Here is a 22,812-nt window from a genome sequence, read left to right on the forward strand (position 1 = left end):
TGGGAGAAGCAGGTTACCTGAGCCCAAATCCTACTTGAATAACTGCTGCAGATGGGATTTTTTAAAGTAACTTTTTATTGGGATATAACTTGCATACTACACAATTTACTAATTTAAAGTATATAAATCAGTGGTTTTTAGTATTTTTACAACCATGTGTAGTGATCACTACCAGTCAATTTTAGGATATTTTTATCCTCTCAGAAAGAAACTCCATTCACTGTAGCTACCACTCTTTTATCCTCCCCAGCCCTAACTGCCCAATCTCCCTTCTGTCACTATAGAGCCTCCTATCCTGGACATTCCATTGTAAATGGAAACATACCATATGTGGTCTTGTGTGGCTAGCCTCTTTGAGGATTTACTTAGCATGTTTTCAAGGTCCGTCCATGTTATAGAAAATATGAGAACTTCTTTTTTGGGCAGATAATATTCATTGTATAAGTAAATCACAAATCATTCATCTGTTGATAGCCACTTGGTTGTTTCCACCTTTTGGCTACTGTGAATAAGGTTGCTGTGAACATTAGTGTATGAGGTTTTGTGTGGACCCGGGTTGCATTCTTATTATTTTCTTTGTTTCCTCATCTATAAAACAATATGAATAGTTTCTCCCTCAGAGGGGTTTGTGAGAATTAAATGAAGTAATATAAAATGCTGGATACAATAGATTTCAATCATGGCCGTAATGATTTCTAGTCTTCCTACTTGAGTTGCCATTCATTTTAGTTTATTTGATACCAGGGATGAACCCAGAGGGGTTTAACCTCTGAGCTTCATCTCCAGCCCTTATTATTTTTAATTTTGAGACAGGTTCTTACCAAGTTGCCCAGGCTGGCCGAAACTTGCACTCCTCCCGCCTCAGCTTCCTGAGTAGTTGGGATTACAGGTGTGCACCACCATGCCCAGATGCCGCTCATTTAGTAGTCACCTATCTGGCTCCACGAAATGGTGGCATTTTGGACTCATCCTTCTAGTTTCTCCAGCTAGGGTGTAGCCAGAGACTTTGGAGACTCCTCAGTTTCTGGAATCTCAGGCTGTAGTAGTAGTGAGCAAATTAAGAAACAGGGTACGTGGCGGTAAGTGCACAGTAATGATGTCCCCTATGCCACTTGTCCCAGGCTCACCTAAGATCCAGCCTAGCTCCTAGGCACCATGTCGGACAGTGATCTGGGTGAAGATGAAGGCCTCCTCTCCCTGGCGGGCAAGAGGAAGCGCAGGGGGAACCTACCCAAGGAGTCCGTGAAGATCCTCCGGGACTGGCTGTATTTGCACCGCTACAACGCCTACCCCTCAGAGCAGGAGAAGCTGAGCCTTTCTGGACAGACCAACCTCTCAGTGCTGCAGGTAAGTTTTAGACCTGAGTCAGCCCTGTCACTGATTTACAGTGTGGCTTTGTACCTCAGTTTCTTGTGTCAGGTGAGAACACCCACTCTCCCTGCTTAAAGGGAAGACAGTGAAGTAAGGTCATTGCAGCTAGATTTCAGACTCTGAAAAGTTCTGAAGAGGCAAGCAATTGTTGTTGGTGTCCAGGTGTCATCATTAATAACACTGTTGGGTTGGGGTCTTGGTTGTGGGGCAGCTGGGGTTCTGCAATGTAGTTAAGAAATGAGTTGGAAGAAGTCAGAGGTTCAGGATCCAAAACCCAATTCTACCATAGGACTGTGCGCTTTGTCTTGCTTTATCCATCTGTAAAGTGAGGGAGGGATAGATTCCTCTACCTGATGGAACTGTTATGAGGAATGTATTCAGAACGGGATGTGAAAGTGCTCTGAAAACTGTACAGGGAGGTAGGCATGGTGGCACACGCCTATAATCCCAGTGGCTGGGAGGCAGAGGCAGGAGGATTGCGAGTTCAAAGCCAGCCTCAGCGATTTAGGGAGACCCTAAGCAATTCAGGGAGACCTTGTCTCTAAATAAATATTAAGATGGGCTGGGGATGTGGCTCAGTGATTAAGTGCCCCTGGGCTTAATCATCTCCATAAAACAAAACAAAAACTGCACAGGCACACACTCAAAGATAGTTGTTAGGAGGCTGGGATGTAGTTCAGTGGAGCACTTGGCCTGGTTTCCATTCTTAGCACTGGAAAAAAAATTTTTTTTTGGAGTGCAAAGTAACATCTCCTTTAAATTGTTCTGTTGCTGTCGTCTAGGTGTCTTTGCTATTTTCTTTTTGGTTGTTAGTGCCCAGGTGTCATCATTAACTGCAAGACAAATGCAAGGGTGCTTCACCACTGAGCTACATCCCAGCCCTTTTGATTTTTTTTTTTTTTTTAAAGAGAGAGTGAGAGAGAGGGGGACAGAGAGAGAGAGAGAATTTTAACATTTATTTATTTTTTCTTAGTTCTCGGCGGACACAACATCTTTGTTGGTATGTGGTGCTGCTGAGGATCGAACCCGGGCAGCACGCATGCTAGGCGGGCGCGCTACCGCTTGAGCCACATCCCCAGCCCCGCCCTTTTGATTTTTGAGACAGGGTCTTGCCAAGTTGCTCAGGTCCTCACTAAGTTGCTGAGGCTTTAGAACTGCCTTGGCCTCCCAAGTTGCTGGGATTACAGGTGTGAGCCACTGCACCCAGCTTTTACTGTTTTCAAGTGCTAAGGCAGGATACCCTAGACCACCATTGTCTGTGTCCAATTTGACTTTCACCTCCCTGGGGGACTTATAGTAGGCCCTAAGCCTGGCAGGTCACCCCCACCCTGCTGGCCCCCACCTCTTCCTTCAGGAATGGGCTGGGCCCCTCCCCCAGTTCCCCTGGGCCCTCTGCCCCTGCCTGGTCACTGCAGTTTACTCCCCTCCACAGTGCTTCCCCTCCCTTTCACTCCATTCTGATCCTCCTGCTTTCTCCCTGGCTTCCCAGCTCTTATCCCCACCAAGAGGAGTCTCGGTAAGAATCAGCTCATGGGCAGTGGTTAATCCTAGTCTGTCTTCAAGAAGGGATCTAGAGTTACAGATCCTGACTCAGATTCCATCCTCTCCACATGAGGAAGCCTGGACCCTGGCCAAGTCACTGCCATCTCTCTGAGCCTCATTATTTTCTGATCTGGACAAAGGGAGGTGGTTGTAATATTTTTCTAGGGTATAGAGAGGAAGGACTGAGAAGAATTCAAGGCTGACTATGCCGTGGTTGGTATCCAGTGGGTGCTTTTGCTCCTGACTTAATCCTCATTTCTCCCCTAGTGCAGAAAGTCTTGGATGAGCCTGGGTGCCTAGTAACACAAAGCGTTTCAGGGTCCTCCTGAGCTCCCCCATTGTACTCAGCTCCATGCCTCAGGGACACCCTAAAGACTATCAAGCGTGGGTCAGGTAGGAGATAGGCTTGGCCACTGATGTTGCAAAAGTGATCTCTGCTGGGACAAGGGTAGCAAAAACTCGGCCCAGGCAGGGCTGGAGCTTCAAATAGACCCAAAGCTCCCAGAAGAGGTGGCCTTGAACTTACAGAATGTAGAACAGCACAGGCAAAAGGTCTAGAGCCCAAAAGCCAGGATCACCCAGACAGCCTCTTTACCATCTTCAGCCTTCTCCTTCAGTCTATTCTTTAGAATACTAAAGCACAAATCTGATGTTGCCCTGAACCCATCTACCTGGGGTGGGTCCAGGCTCCTCCTGGCCCTTGACCCTCAGGCCTCTAGGTTTTCTCCCTTGGCTGGGAGTAGCTGGGCACAGCCCTGAGTTTTCCTACCTGGCCCACTCCATTCAAGCCCCTCTTTCTCGTATAGACACTCTGTGGCCCACAGCTGGGGTTTTGGGACACTGCTGTGTATTCCCATACCTGTTCTGTCAAACCACTTGTCACTGTATTGGAATTACTTTTTGTCAGGGACACTTTCTCAAATCTGATACATGTACCAATTCTTTAGGGGAAAAAAAAAATTCATGGACCTGTCTCCCCAAGATAGTAATCTGAGTCCTTTTTTTTAAGTATTTATTTTTTAGTTGTAGTTGTCAATACCTTTATTTTATTTATTTATTTTTATGTTGTACTGAGGATTGAACCCAGGGCCTCACATGTGCTAGGTAAGCGCTCTACTGACAGAAAATAATGATAAAGCATTGGAGATTTCAGAATTAAGAAAACAGGCTCCTGAATCGTTTCACTTAAGTATGTACAAATATAAAACAAGGTTAAAAAAAAAAAAAACTTTTGCTTTTTGCTTCTATACGCAAGTATAAAACTAAATAATTTTTCAAAGTAGATAAATATAAAACAGGGAAATTCCTTCTAACTATATTAAAGTGGCCATGGTATTTTGCTGACTGTCCTAGTATATAGTGGTACGAAGGCTCTGACTCTGGAAGTGAGTCCTAATGGCCACTCCTACCCATGACCACAGTGGAAACATGAAGCCAAGACATCCTCCTTGAGAACTAATGGGTCCCTTAGGACAACAGGTCCACTTGGACAAGTCCAAGGCAAGGATCAACCATTGGATTCCAGTGGTGGGAGTTTCCAATGGTGGCCACTGTGTGCCAGTCATGCTAGAGTTAGGAAACAGTGGGCACCATGTGGCACTCCTTGAGGGACGCTATCATGAATCTCAGATCAGCCCAACTATGCACTTGTCTTATCTGCTCCCCCACATTCCTACTGTATGTACTGATCTCCACCCCAAACTGCTGTCCCCCTCAGAAAAAGGGACTCCCAACCCCTGAGGAAGCTGTGTGTTCCTGCAGCAACTGGACTGGGACCTAACATTGAGACACTTGACTGGCTAAGTTTTAGATGGCACCAAATTCTGGAGGTGTGGAGGGAAGAGACCTCCTTTCATTTTTTGTTATACTCCCAGTGTTTAGCTCAATGCCTGGTATTAAACTGTTAAAATGACAGAAAATTGGGGCTGGGGATGTGGCTCAAGCAGTAGCGCGATCGCTTGCCATGCGTGCGGCCCGGGTTCGATCCTCAGCACCACATACCAACAATGATGTTGTGTCCGCCGAGAACTAAAAAATAAATATTAAAAATTCTCTCTCTCTCTCTCTCTCTCTCTCTCTCTCTCTCTCCCTCTCCTCTCTCACTCTCTCTTTAAAAAAAAAAAAGTTTACCAAAAAAAAAATGACAGAAAATAATGATAAAGCATTGGAAATGTCAGAATTAAGGAAACAGGCTCCTGAGTCAGGAAAAATTGGCTTAAATTCCTGGAGGCATCTTTGTGTCCTTGCCCATTTCTTCACTGCCATCCCTTCCCCTTCCCCACTGGGGCTTGAACCCGGGCCTTAAGCATATGCATGTAATGCAAGCACTCTACCACTTAGCTACATCCTATACCCTTTTATGAAAATAACTTTGTTTGGTTTTTGGTACCTGGGATTGAACCCAGGGGCACTTAACCACTGCCCACATCTCTAGCCCTTTTTTGGCATTTTAGTTTAAAGACAGGGTCTTGCTGAGTTGTTTAGGGCCTCCTTAAGTTGCTGAGGCTGGCTTTTTTTTTCCCCTGGCTCAGCCTCCCAAGCTGCTGGAATGAACCTTTATTTTACTCATTTATTTATATGTGGTGCTGAAAATTGAGCCCAGTGCCTCACACAGGTGGGGCAAACCCTCTACCACTGAGCCAGAACCCCAGCCCCTATTTTTTTATGTTTTGAGACAGGGTCTCCACAAGTTGCTGAGGCTCACCTTGAATTTACAGTCCTCCTTCAGCAGCCTTCTGAGTCCTTGGGATTACAGGCATGTACCACTGAGCTCACCCCTATATATTTACATTTTAAAATTTTATCATTAACATTTTCAAATATCCAGAAAAGTAAGAATATTGCAATGAACTCCAAATACCACAGATTTCAACAGGTATTCACATTTGGCTAAGCTTGTTTTCTTTCCTTGGGGCATCTCTTTTGAAAGTCTCCTTTAAAGGGCCCGGGAGCAATCTCATTAGCAAGTCAATGAGTCATTTAACTGACTGCTTTGCCAGGACTTGCCCAGAGCAAGGCAGTTGGGAGAGTAAGACCAAAAAAAAAAAAAAAAAAAGTCTCTTGTGAAGGATATTCACTGGTCCCGGTGACACCTTCTATTCCTAGTTTAACGTTGGACTCCTCTGTGGTTTCTAGTCCTCTATGGTTTCTAGTCTGGGACTGCCTAGGAGGGTTCTGTGCCACCCACCTTCCCTCCAACATTAACTGGGCTGTACTGAGTCAGGTCCAGTGCTCTGTGCTGGAAACAGAACCAGCACCTCTCTGCCCCCTCCTGAGAGGAGCTTTTCCTGAACCCTCATGGCTCAGGAACCTAGAGTGAGAAAGGAGCCTAGTGCAGAGGTTGTGGTGACTCTGTGGTGGTGGTGGTGGGAGGAAGGGACAGTCAGGCCTCTTGGCAGCCAGTGACTATCTTCAGGTCTCCCTTTCTCCCTGGCTCTAAAGCTAGCTGCCTTTCAGTCCTCCCACAGACACGCTGTATCCCCACATATCATCTCTAGGGTTGTTTTTGGGGGGTGGGGTGGGGGGAGGTACCAGGGATTGAACTCAGGGGCCACATCCTCTAGGCCACATCCCCAACTCTATTTTATTATTATTATTTTTAGTTATACATGGACACAATACCTTTTGTTTATTTATTTTTATGTGATGCTGAGGATCCAACCCAGGGTCTCTTACACATTCGAGGCGAGCGATCTATGGCCAAGCCACAACCCCAGCCCTATTTTGTATTTTATTTAGAGACAGGGTCTCACTGAGTTGTTAGAGCCTCACTTTTCCTGAGGCTGGCTTTGAGCTCCTGGTTCTCCTGCCTCAGCCTCCTGAGGCGCTCCATCTTTGTTTTTTGCGCTTATGTTTTTGCTTAAAAAAAAGGCTCTGCCCACAAGGACAAGTTACACCAGCCAGGTCATCCCAAGCCCAATCAGCAAACTCTCCTGCTCACTTGTTTAGAAATCCTGACTCCACCCCCACCTGATCTATGAAGCAGATAGGAAATAGCTCTGTAAAAAAAAATTTTCAATCACTTTCAAGGTGATTGTAACACAGCCAGCTGCTTTTTAGAACACCTGGGATTGCTGGCTGCTGGGCAGATGGTGCTGTGAGGTGTGGGAAAGGCCTCAGCACACCTTCACTTCTTCCCCTTGCTCTCTCACAGCTGAGGGGACACATGGAATGAAAGCTTTCTGCCCACTTCCTCAGACCCGCTTTTCCCATCCTCAGGGCCTGCGCCAGCTTCCTGGAGCCCCTCTACTCTTCCAGTGATTTCTTCCCACCTCAGCCACTGATTAAGGAAAAAAAAAAAAACCTTGACAAGGCAGCAGCTTTTCCATGGAGCCCTTTGATGACAGCCAGGCTCTGAGGGACGCAGCCTGTGTGCTGCGACACAAATCACAGGATTCACTTTGGCTTCCTTCCCATCGCCTCTGGAGGACCTTGATTGAGGGCGAGTCACGTGCTCTTTTTCCTGACTTAGGCATGGGTGGGCAGCTGAAGGGGCTAGGAAATCGGCTTCCTCAGCCTCCTGCCTTGCCGGCCGCCCTCAGCTGTGGGATTTCTATAGGACGAGGAGACACGACAGACAGTAGGCTGCCAAGTCTTCTGTGGACCTGGGTGAGCACTCAGGGGAATGGGCACGGGGGCCGTTTTCCTGTTGTTCTCTTCTGTGAATCATAAGCCAAAATGGGAAGTGCAGCTAGGGGCTAGGTGACCACACAGCTGCTAGTGGGCACCCCTCCCTGAAACAGCTTCAAGGCTAGACTTAGTCCTGACTTTGCCTGGCCCAGGTCACTGTGACCTGACTGATTACCTGCATCTAAGGCTGGGGTGGACAGGTGCAGTGCCCTCCTATAACATAGGTAGCCCAGGAAGCTGCCTTGGGAGGGAGGGAGGGAGGAAGGAGAAATGGAAGGAAGATAGCTGAAAGCGCTGCTCCTGAGCCAGGGGAGAGAAAGGGTCTCCTGCCGATGCCCCTAGGCTGGCTAACAAGGGTGCCTGGAACTCACTGTTGGTCAGATTGCAGCCTTTGTACTGTGATCTTGAGGAATTACTGAACCTCCCTGACCAAGGCCTCTTGTTTCTCTAACAAATCACCTGATGTTTTGTGTTCAGGTGTTGCTATTAGGATTGTAGTCATAATTGTTTAGCTATACTAGCTCTATACTCAGAGGCTGCGTGACTCTGGGCAAGTTCTTTCATCTCAACAACCCCCAGCCTCCAATACTGGGGATTGGGCCCAGAGGTGCTCTACTGCTGAGCCATGTCCCCAGACTTTTTGTTTTTGGTGGTACTGAGGATTAAACCCAGGGCCTTACAAATGCTGGACAAATGCTCTAGCACTGAGCTGTGCTTCCAGTCCCACCAAACCTTATTTGTTTTTTTGTTTTGAGACAAAGTCTCATTAAATTGCTGAGGCTGAGCTCAAACTTGGTATCATCCTACCTCAGCCTCCCAAGTAGCTGGGATTATAGGCTGAATAACTGAGCCTTTCAAGTTCTTTCATCCTTTTTTTTTTTTTTTTTAATTTTTAGTTATAGATGGACCAAATACCTTTATTTTATTTATGTGGTGCTGAGGCCTGGAACCTAGTGTCTCACACATGCTAGGCAAGTGCTCTGCCACTGAGTCACAACCCCAGCCCCTCTTTCATCTTTTTGAGCTTCTGATTCCCTCTATAATACTTTGGGGACACTGCCCACTATCTCCCAGGCTTGTATGCAGATTAAACGTAATGCAAATGAGATGGCTGGTGATATCAAAGGTGTGTAATAAGTTTTCTTCCTTCTTTCTGCCTCCTCAGCAATTCAGCCCAATCTCTTCTTTGGGGCTTCCCTGTACTTAACTCAGGATTCAGTTCTGCCAGCACTGGTTAGTGTCTGCTACTGATGCCTGTTCAGTTTCACTAGGAAGACCACAGAAGTGAAGTGGGATGAATGAACTTCAGGGTTGAGGTCCTTTCAAGCTGAAATGGATGTGGAAAGAGGGGCCGTAGAAGTTCCTGACTCTGCCCTCACAGGGACACAGTGCTATCTTTGGGTCACCTGTGGGATGGGTACTGCTGCAACCAGCTAGGTAGAGAGCTATGGCAGGCAACAGTTCCTCTCACAGGTGGCTATTCTTTTGGACAGAGGCAGAGTCAAGGGGAAAATGGGACCCAAGGGCTTACCCCAAATAATGGGCCAAAAAAGAAGCTTGATGATACAAATGTACAAAACCCATAGTGTTCTGGGCTAGTGGGATCAGCTCTGTTGGTTTAGAGTCATCACCTACCATACACCCCCACCTCTGCGTGTGTGTGTGTGTGTGTGTGTGTGTGTGTGTGTGAGAGAGAGAGAGAGAGAGGAGGGGGGGAAACAGGATTGAACCCTGGGGCACTGCACCACTGAGTTACATCCCCAGCCCTTTTTATTATTTTGAGACAGGGTCTAGCCCAGTTGCTCAGGTTGGCCTTGAACTTTTAGTCTTCCTGTCTCAGCCTCTGGAGTTGCAGGGATTATACGTGTGCACCACCATGCCCATCAGGGGACTGTTTTAATATCTAGGCTCTGGAATCTGGACTGATCTGTAGGAAGTAGGAAGACAAAAATGGCAGTTTTCTACAATAGAAATGAGAGCCATTGCATTTTAGAAAGGGACTGACAACCAGTGAGAAGACTAGACTGGAAACTGTGAAGCTGGTTCTCAAAAGAGTTTAGAGGCTGGGTGCACTGCTACACCTGTGTTCCCAGTAACTCAGGAGATTGAGGCAGGAGGAGTGCAAGTTCAAGGCAGTCTGGGCAATGTAGTGATCTGATTTCTCAGAATCAAATCGAATCAAATACAGAGTTGGGATTGTAGCTTGGTGGCAGAGTACTTGCCTAGATTGTATAAGTTTCTGGAAATCCATCCCTAGTTCTGTGTGCATATGACACATGAATCTACAGGCATCTTGAGTTTTGTAGCATATCACAGTGTGCAGTGGAGAATTTCATGCCTCATAATCCTGATGTTGCTCAAAAACAGTAATTTTTCTTCTGACCCTTCCTTGGTAATTTGTGGCTCTTTTCTCCAGCCTACACTAACACTCTTCAGATTTAGGAGTGGATCACTCTTCACACCATCCCCTCTTTCCTTCACTCACCTATACTCATCCAGCGTAGGTCCTGCCACTTCCAGTTTCCTAAATAGATCAAACATTTTTCCTTTTCTTGCCTCATGCCTTAATGTAACCTGAACTACCAGCCCATCTCCCTGCTTCCACAAAGCAAATCATAGCTTTGTTATAAAGCTCCTTATAGCTTTGTTGCTGATCAAGAAAAGGATCCTAAAAAAAAAAAAAAGAAAGAAAGAAAAATGGATCCTTGCAGGACACTGTGGCATACACCTGTAACCCCAACAGCTCAGGAGGCTGAAACGAGGATCGCAAGTTCAGAGCCAGCCTCAGCAACTTAGTGAAACCCTGTCTCTAAATAAAGAAATACAGAAATGTTAATGGGGATATGGCTCATTAGGTAAGCGCCCCAGAGTTCAATCCCTAGTATCCAAAAAAAAGAGAGAGAAAGAAATGGATCCTCAGCCCAGCAAAGTGGGCCTGCTTTCAGAATTTCTTATAGGTACTCTACTGCTACCTGCCACTCCTCCCTGCCCGCCCAGAGTTCAATCCCTAGTATCCAAAAAAAAGAGAGAGAAAGAAATGGATCCTCAGCCCAGCAAAGTGGGCCTGCTTTCAGAGTTTCTTATAGGTACTCTACTGCTACCTGCCACTCCTCCCTGCCCGTTCTCTCCTCATCAATTGTTTATAACTTTAGATCTCAGTTGAAGAGCTGCTTCTTCAGGGAATACTTCCCCAAATCCACAAAGGCCAGACTGGATCTCCCCGTCATCGTCTTCACCAGCACTGTTTATGTTTGTGTGATTTCTCATATACTCTCCTTCTGTGACCCACTGTGAGGGCTGGGACCTTGTTTATGTTTGTTGTTTCTGGGACTTAGAACTTCATAGTAGTTTTGGATGGAGTGAACTAATCAGTCTCTTATACTCATTCCAGATATGTAATTGGTTCATCAACGCCCGGCGGCGGCTTCTCCCAGACATGCTTCGGAAGGATGGCAAAGACCCTAATCAGTTCACCATTTCCCGCCGTGGCGGTAAGGCCGCAGAAGTGGCCCTGCCCCGTGGTAACAGCCCCTCAGTGCTGGCAGTGTCGGTACCTGCCCCCGCCAATGTGCTCTCTTTGTCTGTGTGCTCCATGCCGCTCCACACAGGCCAGGGGGAAAAGCCAGCAGCCTCCTTCCCACCAGGGGAGCTGGAGTCCCCCAAGTCCCTAGTGACCCCTGGTAGTACACTTGCCCTGCTGACCAGGGCTGAGGCTGGGAGCCCCACAGGTGGACTTTTCAACACACCACCGCCCACACCCCCAGAGCAGGACAAGGAGGACTTCAGCAGCTTCCAGCTGCTGGTGGAGGTGGCGCTGCAGAGGGCTGCCGAGATGGAGCTTCAGAAGCAGCAGGACCCAGCACCCCCATTGCTGCATACTCCAATCCCTTTAGTTTCTGAGAACCCCAAGTAGGCATCTACTACAGGGGTGCTCAAGGCTCAAGCCAGGTGTTCTGGGTTCCTGGTTCGCTTCCCTTCCATACAGAGGGTTTTCTATGGATCACTGCCAAGCATCAGTATCATCTCCTCTGTCCAGAAGTCTTCAGCAGGAAGATGCCAGCTGGTGTCACTGCGTTGTGACAGGGACCTCTCTGCTGACTGCCTTGTCTCCAGTCGTCCTCAGTGATGAGACCAAGAGATTGGAGATAGGCATGGTGCTGCTGCTGCTCCTCCAGAGAATTCCTGGGACCCTTTGTTCCAGCCTGCTTTCCTTGGCTGGGCTCCGGAAACCTGCCAAGTTCAGACCTATGCTGGGTCCATGCTGCTCCTGAGCTATGCCTCTGTCAAACCAGGTGTGGACATTCCATGTTCATAAGTGTGGGCAAAAGAAGAGGGATCCAGCACATTTAACAGCACCGACTCCAGTTGAATGTTTAGATTTTTGCTAAACTGTTTATTTTTCCTCTTTTGCTGTGGTTTGCATTAGTTGCAGTAGTTAGCCCAGGAGTGGGGAATGAGAGTGCAAGATGGCAGATGGAGTCTAATCCTCCACTGTGAATGATCCACCACTGCTACTGGGGGTTGTTGTACAAGGGAGGAGTATTTTTATTTGGGGGACCAGCTAAATCTCTGCAAAATGAGGAATTCCAAATGGTTGTTTTATTGTTCCTTTGGTTTACCAAAAAGGTGTTTGGGGCAGAAAAAGAAATTTGGCATTGGCTCTTTTGCATCAGGCACAGAAGGGCATAGCCACAGCCAAGAGAGAGTACAGCAGAACCTGACTCAACCTAGACATAGAGCAGAGAAAGATGATAAAACCAGAGATTTGTTTTTACTCTGTTTTGGGGTAGGGGTGGGGGAGTAAGCTAGACTGAAGCAATGGGCTTTTTTTTTCCCCCCTTCTTCCCCTTGTTAATACTCCCCCCCCCTTTTTTTTTTTCTCCCTTGAAGGCTTTGCCCTGCAGCCTGAGGTTTAAAATTTCTTTGGAAACTTGGGACTGGAATGTTAGAAGCTCCCATCATCTCCACCTGGGGAGCAGTGAGCCATCTGCTGGTCAGGAAGTCCTTCTAGCTACTAGAACAGGCAGCTTTTCCCACAAAGGAGGTAGAAGCTATTCCTGGAAGAAGCAGGGAATTTCCTGCAGTGGGGCTGGAATTGGGCCAGAAACGTAGTTTTTGTGTCTTTGCTTCACCTTTCTTTAACCTGGAGTTGCAAAGGCCCTGCCTGAGTTTCCCAGTGAAACATCACAATTGGTCTTCACCCCACCGCCCTTTATTTTGCTGTTTCATTGCTGATAGTGTTCAACAGCAGTATACCCCATCTTTATATATCTTAAGAAACACTAATCCTAGACTTTTATTAGCCAAAATATTTTTGTTCTGAATAACATTGTTACTGGGCCAAAAGTTAGGCCAGGAGCCCTGGCCTGTTGTAGTTTCCTGAAATTGCCAGGTTGGGCGTGAGGGGAAGGGGTTCCTGGGTGTTGACTGACTTGGCCACAGCAAGGGCATATACTTTGTCCTTTTTCGGAAGATCCCTGACACCCTCAGGGAGGTTCCCCTACCTCTCCTGAATGACTTGGCCCATCCCTTGGAGTGGGCATGGGAATAGGTTACTTACAGAAAGGGAGTTTTGCCCTCTGTAGATGGGCAGGTTTCCTAGGCTCTCTGTTCTGCCTCCCTCCGGCCTCTTTGCTGCAGGGAACTGGGAATCTTCACCCTCATCAGACCCAGTTGGGGAAGGTCAACATGGCAGCTTCCAAGTTAGCTGAAGCTACTGTGCTTCCATCTCTCCTACCCCAGTGGTGTCTGTGAGCCCAGATCTAATGTAACTGTTGGAGGACTCCTACAGTAGGTGACTCAGTGTATTGGGTTGGAGTGGGGTTTTCCTTTCCTGCAGTGCACTGAACTGTGAGGGGAGAGGGGGCCATGCTGCTGAATTCTGTCTGGCATTCCCTTCTTGTATAAAATGGGGCCTCTGGGGATAGGGCAGCCTCTGCTTGGGTTTGGTTGTAAGTAAACCTGGAGGATAAAGCACAGTTGTCCCATTGAATTATTTGAGCAAAAAACTACTGTAAATAACTTTGTTTTTGTCTTTTGTCAAATAAAGTTGTTCTGTTTTTGTTTATTTTTAAAATGTAACAGTTCTTGATTGATCCTTTATGGCTCTGGGGACCAAGTACTGTTTTTACTCTGCCTTACCTCCTTCACTCTTCCTTTTAGCCATCTGTGTGAGTTTTGTACATCCTGCGCCCCTATTTCTTTTCCCTAGTCCTATTCTATAACCCATTCATCACAATGTAAGGGAACATATGTATCCCATGCTGGACCAGTCCTCCTGAGATCAGCAGTTAAGCTTTGGGCTTGCTATGTGATCTGGGTATGAACTTGGGGAAATGGCAACTTTGTCCTTTCCCTCTCAGAAAAGAACATGAAGCCAACACAAAGAGAAGTAGATACGAGACCAGTGCTCCAGTCATGTCTGAAGCCAGTACTACCCCACTTCCCTATTGTATAAGCTAGTAATTCCCCTGTTGGTTTTTCTCTACGAATGCATTTCCACCACATGGAAATAACAATACACTAATGTCAACCCAAAGTACAGAAACCAGGGTCTGTAATGGTAGTTTTATTGTGAGTGGGTCTTTGTGATGTTCATTATGTCTTAAAATTTTTGTGCACACAGAGAAAATGAATGCCCCTTTAGGTAAAGGAACTGGGTGGGGCTAGACACTGGTATTCATCTGTAATCCTCCCTACGCAGAAGACTCACAAACCAGCCTGGGCAATTAAGTAAGACCCTTATCTCAAAATTTTAAAAAGGCTGGGAATGTAGCTCAGTGGTAAAGGGCCCCAACGTTCAATCCCTAGTACCCACCTGCAAAAGCTGTTATACAACTAAAGTGGCTTCTTGGCTTCTCCCCAGTATACCTGGATAGAGGATATTTAATCTCCCATTGGTATTCAATTTACCCAGATTCAGGAGCAATTCCTTTGCCCATTCATCCAAGGTCCTGATTTTTCACTCCTAAACTGAACACTTAGCTCTGAAGCTTAGAAGAATAGGTTAGTGCTAGAAGGACTCTTCAAAGTAAATTTTTCAATTCATTTACATCTGGAGAATGAATATTAATATTTCCCTAAAAAGGAGAAGTGGTTTGGATGGTTCAACTGCTTAACAAGAGCTGCTTCTTGCAATGCTTTTCAAAGAATTGAAACAAAAACCATTTTCTGCATCAAACTGATGAGCCCGGAAGTGAGCAAGAACTCTAGATAATACAAGTTAATAGGGATAATGTGATTAGCATACTCCTGAGGCTGGACACACGACCCACCTTTCTAATAACAGTCCCATGTAGGTAACAATTTTTTTAAATGTATTTTGAGCCAGATGTGGTAGCTATAATCCCAGTTACTCTGGAGGCTGAGGCAGGAGCACTGCAAGTTCCAGGACAGTCTGGGCAATTTAGCAAGACCATATCTTAAAAAAAGGCCTGAGGATGTATCTTATTGGTAGAATGTCCTGAGTTCTATCCCCAGTATCACATTATAACGAAACATTCTGTGTATTTTCATGGGTCATTTAAAGAAAAACAAAACAGGATATGCAGTTAGACCTCTACAACAATAGCTGGTAGTTATCCTCCTGGACCACTGATTTCTGGGATCCATCAGTGTCTATCGGGGGCCACGGTCTTACCTTTCAGAGAATACCTTCCTCCCCAAACCCTACCACAAGCAGCTGGCAGTGATATAGAAGTATTCAGCTGGGAGGAAATACTCAGCCATGGGGCTGAGACCATGTGTTCAACTAGTCCTAAAAAAAATCCCACACCTCATTGAGACAAAATGTGTCCTACTTCCAAATATGTCTCCCACTTCCAAAACTGACTTCACCAAGCTCTTTTCCATTTTAGACCACCCAAGATGTTTATTTTAACCAGATGGATACACTGGGATTTAGCCAGATTCTCCACTTCTTAAGATAAGGAAAGCTTTGGATGAAAACAAAAAAGGAACAATTCTGAGTCCATAAATACCTTTTAGGCAAAGGCTTCCATGCTGGCTGCCAGCTAGGCTTTGTCTACTCCTAGAAAGCTAAGCAGAGAAACAGCTCAAGTTTCAGATGTCTATTTAACCTCTAACTTGCTGTGTGACCTTGTACTGCAATGCAGGATCTAAGTAAGGATCCTTCATACTATAAATTTGTAACTTCCCATGTAAATAAATTTTTTTTTGTAGTTGTGGATGAACAGAATGCTTTTATTTGATTGGATTATTTTTATGTGGTGCTGAGGATCAAACCCAGTACCTCAGGTATGCCAGGCAAGTGCTCTGCCACTGAACTACAGCCCAAGCCTATAAATAAAAATTTAATTTAAAAATCAATCTCAGTGGGGCTGGGGTTGTGGCTCAGCGGTAGAGCGCTCTCCTCAAATGTGCGAGACCCTGGGTTGGATCCTCAGCATCACACAAAAATAAACAAGTGAAATAAAGGTGTTGTGTCCAACTATAACTAAAAAATAAATATTAATAAATAAATAAATAAAAAGCAATCTCAGAGGTTAAAGTCAGACTTAACAATATAGCATAAAAAAGACAGAATAAATATCACACAAAAAGAACGTGTTTTGTTTTGTTTTTCCTGTATAAGTTCTCTATTTTCAAAGATGATGTGATCTTAATGTAGAAAACTCTAAAGATTCCACCTAACAACTGTTGGAACTAATAAATAAGTTCAGCAAAGTTGCAGGATAGAGTGAACACACGAAAATTGGTTGTGTTTTCCTGGGTATGGTGGTGCACACCTGTAATCCCAGCAATTTGGGAGGCTAAGGTAGGACGATTACAAATCCAAAATCAGCTTCAGCAATTTAGTGATGCCCTAAGCAATTTAGCAAATCCCTGTCTCAAAATAAAAAATAAAAAGGACTGGGAATGTGACTTAGTGGTAAAGCACTTCTGGGTTCAATCTCCAAAACCTCACCCCAAAAAAGTTGTTTCTAGACATTAACAATGAATAATCTGAAAAGCAAATTAAGAAAACAATTTCATTTACAATAGCATAGAAAATAATAAAACATTTAGAAATTAATCAAGTTGCCAACTGGAAACTAAAATAAAAATCATTGAAAGAAATTAAAGATGACCAAATAAATGGAAAGATATCCTGAGTTCATGGATTAAAATATTTCCAATACTGAGAGACGGAGACAGACAGACCATACTTATCTGAGGTAAAATCTGATTGTCAAAGGTGCCAAAATAGGGCTGGGGATGTGGCTCAAGGGTAGCGCGCTCGCCTGGCATGTGTGCGGCCCGGGTTCAATCCTCAGCACCACATACCAACAAAGATGTTGTGTCCACCAAGAACTAAAAAATAAATATTAAAAATTCTCTCTCTCTCTCTCTCTCTCTCTCTCTCTCTCTCTCTCTCTCTCTCCCCCTCCTCTCTCACTCTCTCTTTAAAAAAAACAAAAAAAAGGTGCCAAAATATACATTCCTCTTCAACAAATGGTGCTGGGGAAACTGGAAATCCATATGCAACAAAATGAAATTTAACTCCTGTCTCTCACCATGCACAAAATTCAACTTAAAGTGGATCAAGGACTTAGGAATTAAACCAGAGACACTGCGCCTATTAAAAAAAAAAAGTAGGCCCAAATCTTCATCATGTTGGATTAGGCACGAACTTTCTTAATAAGACTCCTATAGTGCAAGAATTAAAAACAAGAATCCATAAATTGGATGAATTCAAACTAAAAAGCTTCTTCTCAGCAAAAAAAAAAAAAAAAAAAAACAGGTGAATAGAGAGCCTGCAGAATGGGAGCAAATTTTTACCACACACATATCAGATAGAGCACTGATCTCTACGATATATAAAGAACTCAAATATATATATATAAATATATATATTTATATATATATATAAATATAATTTATATATATATTTTGTAACGGGGATTAAACTCAGGGGTATTCAGCCACTGAGCCACATCCCCAGCCCTTTTTTGTATTCCTTTTAGAGATAGGGTCTCACTGAGTTGCTTAGTGCCTCGCCATTGCTGAGGCTGGCTTTGAACTCATTATTCTCTTGTCTCAGCCTCTTGAGCTGCTGGGATTAAAGGCGTACACCACCAAACCCACTCAAGAATTCAAAAATGTTAACACCAAAAAAAACAAATAACCTAATCAATAAATGGCCAAGGAACTAAAAAGACACTTCTTAGCAGATGATATACAGTCAATCAACAAATATATGAAAAAATACTCATCATCTCTAGCAATTACAGAAATGCAAATCAAAACTACTCTAAGATTTCACTCCAGTCAGAATAGCAGCTATGAAGAATACAAACAACAATAAGTGCTGGTGAGGATGTGGGGAAAAAGGCACACTCATACATTGCTGGGGGAACTGCAAATTGGTGCAGCTAATATATAAAGCAGTATGGAGAATCATTGGAAAACTGGGAATGGAACCACCATTTGACCCAGCTATCCCATTCCTCAGTCTATACCCAAAGGATTTAAAAACAGCATAATATAGGGACACAGCCACATCAATGTTTATAACCACACAATTCACAATAGCTAAATTGTGGAACCAAACTAGATGTTCTTCAGTAGATGAATGGGTAAAAAAAATGTGGTATATATACACAATGGAATATTACTCAGCATTAAAGGAGAATAAAATCATGGCATTTGCAGGTAAATGGATGAAGTTGGAGAATATAATGCTAAGTGAAATTAGTCAATCCCCCCAAACCAAATGTTGAATGTTTTCTCTGATATAAAGAGACTGATTTGGGGCTGGGGATGTGGCTCAAGCCGTAGTGCGCTCACCTGGAATGCGTGCGGCCTGGGTTCGATCCTCAGCACCACATACAAACAAAGATGTTGTGTTCGCCGAAAACTAAAAAATAAATATTAAATAAATAAATAAAGAGACTAATTCATAGTAGGGTTGGGAGGGGGAGCATGGGAGGATTAGATGAACTCTAGATAGGGCAAAGGGGTGAGAGGGGGAAAGGAGTGGGTACCAGGGAAGGAAAGACTGGGGAATAAGATGAATATCATTACCCTAAGTAGGTATGAAGACATAAATGGTGTGACTCTACTTTGTGTACAACCAGAGATATGAAAAAGTATGCTCTATATGTGTAATGTGAATTGTAATGCATTCTGTTGTCATATATAACAAATTAAAAATTTAAAAATCTTGTTGTCAAATTCATAGAAAGCAGAATGATGACAGTTAAGGGCTGGAGAAAGGAGAGTCATTGTTTAATGAATATGAAGTGTTGGTTTCACAAGATGAGAAACTTCTGAAATGAATGGTGGTGATGGCTGCACAACAAAGAAATGTACTTCTATTTTTTATTTTTATTTATTTATTTATTTATTGGCATTGAGAATTGAACCCAGGGGTGCCTTACCATTGAGATCTATCCTCAGCCCTTTAAACTGTCTTTGAAATTTTATTTTGAGATAGGATCTTCCTAAATTGCTTACGGCCTCACTAAGTTTCTGAGACTGTAATCCTCAAACTTGTAATTCTCCTGCTTCAGCCTCCTTAGTGGCTGAGACTATATGTGTGCACCACCATGACTGTCTTTTTTTTTTTTTTCCAGTACTGGAGTCAACTCAGGGGCACTCTTTTTATTTTTATTTTGAAACAGAGTTTCACTATGTTGCTGAAGCAGGTCTTGAATTTGAGATAGTCCTGCCTCAGCTGCCCCAGTACCTGGGAACACAGGTGTGGTGTACCACAATACCCAACTGAAATAAATGTACTTAATGTCATTGAAATGTACATTTAAAAATTGTTAAAATTATATATATATACATATATATATTGTTATGTATATTTCATACAATTTAAATTTTTTAAATTTATAAGTTTTTTTTTTTCCTTCACTACGGGGGAATCAAACCCTCAGGCATGCTGTATAAGCCACTGAGCTACATCTTCCTCAGCTCCAAAGAACTATTTCTTTTTTCAAGTACTGAGGATTGAACCCAGGGTATTGCAAATGCTAGGCAAGTGCTCTACCATTGAGCTATACTACCAGTCCTTTTTATTCTATTTTGTGATAGGGCATCATGAAGTTGCCCAGGCTATTTTCAAACTTGTGGTCCTCATGCCTCAGCCTCCTGAGTAGCTGGCATTACAGCCATCTCACCTGGCTTTTTTTTGCAGATCTGGGGATTGAAGACAGGAGCTTGGTATGCTAGGCAAATGCCGAACCACTTAAGTACTTGTGCCTGGTCCTCCACCCTTTTTTTAAACAGAGTCTCATAAGTTGCTGAGGCTGACCTGGAACTCTTGGTCCTCTTGTCTCAGCCTCACAAGTAGCTGGAATTACAGGTATGGGCTACCACATGCAGCAAAAAAAAAAAAAAAAAAAAAATCCTTTTTAGTACAATTTTGTCCATCTTCAGGGTCCTAGAAACTCTCACCTAATGATTTTAATTGCCCACTCTGATCCAGTCTCTCAAATAGCAGCCAGATGATCTTTTTCTTTTTCTTTTTTTGTTGTACTGGGGAACGAACCCTGGGCTTTACACACGCTAGGAAAGCACTCTTACACTGAGCTACGTCCTCAGATCCACAGTGATCTTTCTACATTGCAAACCTGATCACTTCCCCTGTTCAAATCCTTTCTGTGGCTTCCTCAACCCTTGCGATAAAACCAAATTCTTCTACATGAGTCTTCCTGCTCTTTTTCCTACTTGTGGTTTCATTCCTTACTATTAGCCTACATGGTTTCATCTCCCTGAATGTACTCCTCCCTCTTCCTTCACAGCTGTCTTCCCTAATCTCCCACAGATCGGATTCCACATTACATATCTTCACTTTTAGACTAAATAGGGTGAAAACTTACCTTCTGGTCATGGGCTAGGTTTTCTTTCAACTTTCTATGATAGAGTAATCAGTTTGTTGCCAGAACTACATGCCACCAGGGAGTCTGTAAAAGAGGTTTATACCAATGATACTCTTCCAAACTAGAGCAAGTTGGTTAGGCTATACTTTGCATATGAAAGGGGAATTGATTCAGCAAAGGAAGGGCTGGAAAGAACAAGATTCATGTGAAAACTATACTAAGTTTGTACATTCATATCAAGGTAAGGCCCTTCCATCGTTCTAGACAGTAAAGTCTGTTAGTGTGTATCACCTTTGGGGTCCAGCCTCACTCAATCTTGGGAGTAGGACTGGAATGGAAAATATCAAATAAGGTATTGGGAAAAGCTCTGTAGGAGATTCTGTTGTTCACCTAAAGTGAAGACCTAACTACAGATGAATGTTGACAGGTATGCAAAAGCTTTTTTTTGGTACTGGGAATTGAACCTAGGGGTGCTTAAACACTGCCACATCCCCAATCCTTTTTTGTATTTTATTTAGAGACAGGGTCTCCCTCAGTTGTTAGGGCCTCTCTAAATTGCTGAGGCTGGCTTTGAACTTGTGATCCTCCTACCTCAGCCTCCTGAGCCACTGTTATTACTGTTCTGGGCAGCAAAGGCAAAGGCTTTTCTGACCTAATTCATTTTAAGTCTTTTTTTTTTAGTACCAGAAATTGAACTAGGGGGCACTCAACCACTGAGCCCCATCTCCAGCCCTATTTTGTGTTTTATTTAGAGACAGGGTCTCACTGAGTTGCTTAGTGCCTCGCCTTTGCTGAGACTGGCTTTGAACTCATGATCCTCCTATCTCAGTCTCCTGAGCCATTGGGATTACAGGAGTGGGCCACCTTAACTCTTCAAGAGTTGAGGAGGGTTGTTGCTGTACCTTGGTGGCAGAGCGCTTGCCTACCAAGTGTGAGGCCTTGAGTTCAATCCTCAGTACCACATAAAAATAAATTAATTAAATAAAGGCATTGTGTCCAACTACACCTAAAAAAAACTTAAAAAAAAAAATAGATAGGGGCTGGGGATGTGGCTCAAGTGGTAGCGCGCTCGCCTGGCATGCGTCCGGCCTGGGTTCGATCCTCAGCACCACATACAAACAAAGATGTTGTGTCCGCCAAAAACTAAAAATAAATATTAAAATTTCTATCTCTCTCTCTTCTTCTCTCTCTCTTTAAAAAAAAATAGATAAATAGAGCTATTGTGTCCACCTATCAAAAAAAAAAAAAGTTATAAGGAGCTGGACACCTCGCCTGTAATCCCAGCGACTCAGGAGGCTGAGGCAGGAAGATTGCAAATTCAAATCCAGCCTCAGCAATGTAGCAAGGCCCTAAGCAACTTAGCGAGACCTTGGACCTTGTCTCTAATAAAATATAGAAAAGGGGTCTGGAGTTGTAGCTCAGTGGTAGAGGGCTTGCCTAGCACTTGTGAGGCACTGGTTCAATTCTCAGCACAGTATATAAACAAAAATAAAGGTCCATCGACAACTAAAAAAAATTTTTTTAATTTTTTAAAAAAATATAAAAAAGGGCTAGAGTTAAGCGCCCTAGGTTCAATCCCTGGTACAAAAAAAAAAAAAAAAAAAAAAAAAAAGAGTTAAGAGCAGATTTTAATCAGATCCAACGACTGAGAGAGATTCCAGGCAAGTTACTTGGCCTCTATAAGCCCACTGCACAGAAGTGATGTGTCTTGATCTCTCAATTCACTTCATCGCACACTGTGCGTGGCACCACCTGCAGGGCTTGTTAAAACACCGATACTTTCGATAAGGGACCCATTCCCAGAATTTCTGATTGAGTAGGTCTAGGGTGAGCAGATGCAGCTGCTGCTGGTCAGAAATACACTTTGTGAAGTAGCACCTAGAGAGGGCACAATAGATGAACAGTCAGATATCCTGATACCTAATAAAGTGTCTTCTCCATCCTATATCCCCGAAGAGATCTCAGCTTGTTCCAATTTGCCTTAGAAATTATTTCCTCTCTTGGGGTCTGAGGGTTCACATTTGCCAACAGAAGGTGCCGGGCAAGTTACGACACTAAGCTGTCACAACTAAGAGTTAACATCTTGAACAAGGTCCTGCAGAACTTGTAGGTTCAGGGAAGAATGATCCCGAGGGCAGCGTGGGACTCCCAGGGGGGTAAGATCTCGGTTCTGCAGGCGGGAGGGTGGCAAGGCCTCCTCCACAAAGACAGGGCCGCTCCAGCCGTGGCTCAAGGGACTAGCTGTAACTAACTGGGCGACGCTCATGTCCAACCTCTGCTCTCTCCTCTGTTGCGGTTCCTCAATCTCCACAGCGCCTCCGTGCGCTCGTGACGCCTCCCCGCAAGTGTTGTCCCTTCCCTCTCACCCTACCGCGCGTCGGACGGAAGCTTACCGTCACTTCCGCCTCGCGCAGTGCGCCTGCGCCCAGGCGATGGCCGT

At 44.3% G+C, this 22,812-nt stretch overlaps 1 protein-coding gene and 1 long non-coding RNA gene across 5 annotated transcripts; one reads left to right on the forward strand and one right to left on the reverse strand.

The window, feature by feature from the left end:
• Nucleotides 1-1,155: 1,155 nt before the first annotated feature.
• On the forward strand, nt 1,156-13,623 carry Tgif2 (TGFB induced factor homeobox 2). 2 transcript variants are annotated; one of them, XM_005329868.5, is made up of 2 exons: nt 1,156-1,347; nt 10,934-13,623. In XM_005329868.5, the coding sequence occupies exons 1-2, from the start codon at nt 1,156-1,158 to the stop codon at nt 11,453-11,455; spliced, it is 714 nt and encodes a 237-aa protein (XP_005329925.1). In that variant the 3' UTR covers nt 11,456-13,623. The 2 variants fall into 2 exon arrangements, with proteins under 2 accessions (XP_005329925.1, XP_077907866.1); XM_078051740.1 differs by lacking the exon at nt 1,156-1,347 and adding an exon at nt 7,240-7,521.
• LOC110598613 (uncharacterized) lies at nt 4,249-22,765 on the reverse strand. 3 transcript variants are annotated; one of them, XR_013439671.1, is made up of 5 exons: nt 22,646-22,765; nt 20,373-20,456; nt 19,671-19,862; nt 18,331-18,400; nt 4,249-16,854 (listed from the first exon to the last, which is right to left on the reverse strand). It is a non-coding gene; the product is annotated as an uncharacterized LOC110598613 (long non-coding RNA). The 3 variants fall into 3 exon arrangements; XR_013439672.1 differs by having other exon boundaries at nt 19,805-19,862; nt 22,293-22,759; XR_013439670.1 differs by having other exon boundaries at nt 22,293-22,759.
• Between the last annotated feature and the right edge of the window lie 47 nt (nt 22,766-22,812).

The sequence above is a fragment of the Ictidomys tridecemlineatus genome, chromosome 5 (assembly GCF_052094955.1).
Source record: "Ictidomys tridecemlineatus isolate mIctTri1 chromosome 5, mIctTri1.hap1, whole genome shotgun sequence".
Classification (NCBI taxonomy): Eukaryota; Metazoa; Chordata; class Mammalia; order Rodentia; family Sciuridae; genus Ictidomys; species Ictidomys tridecemlineatus.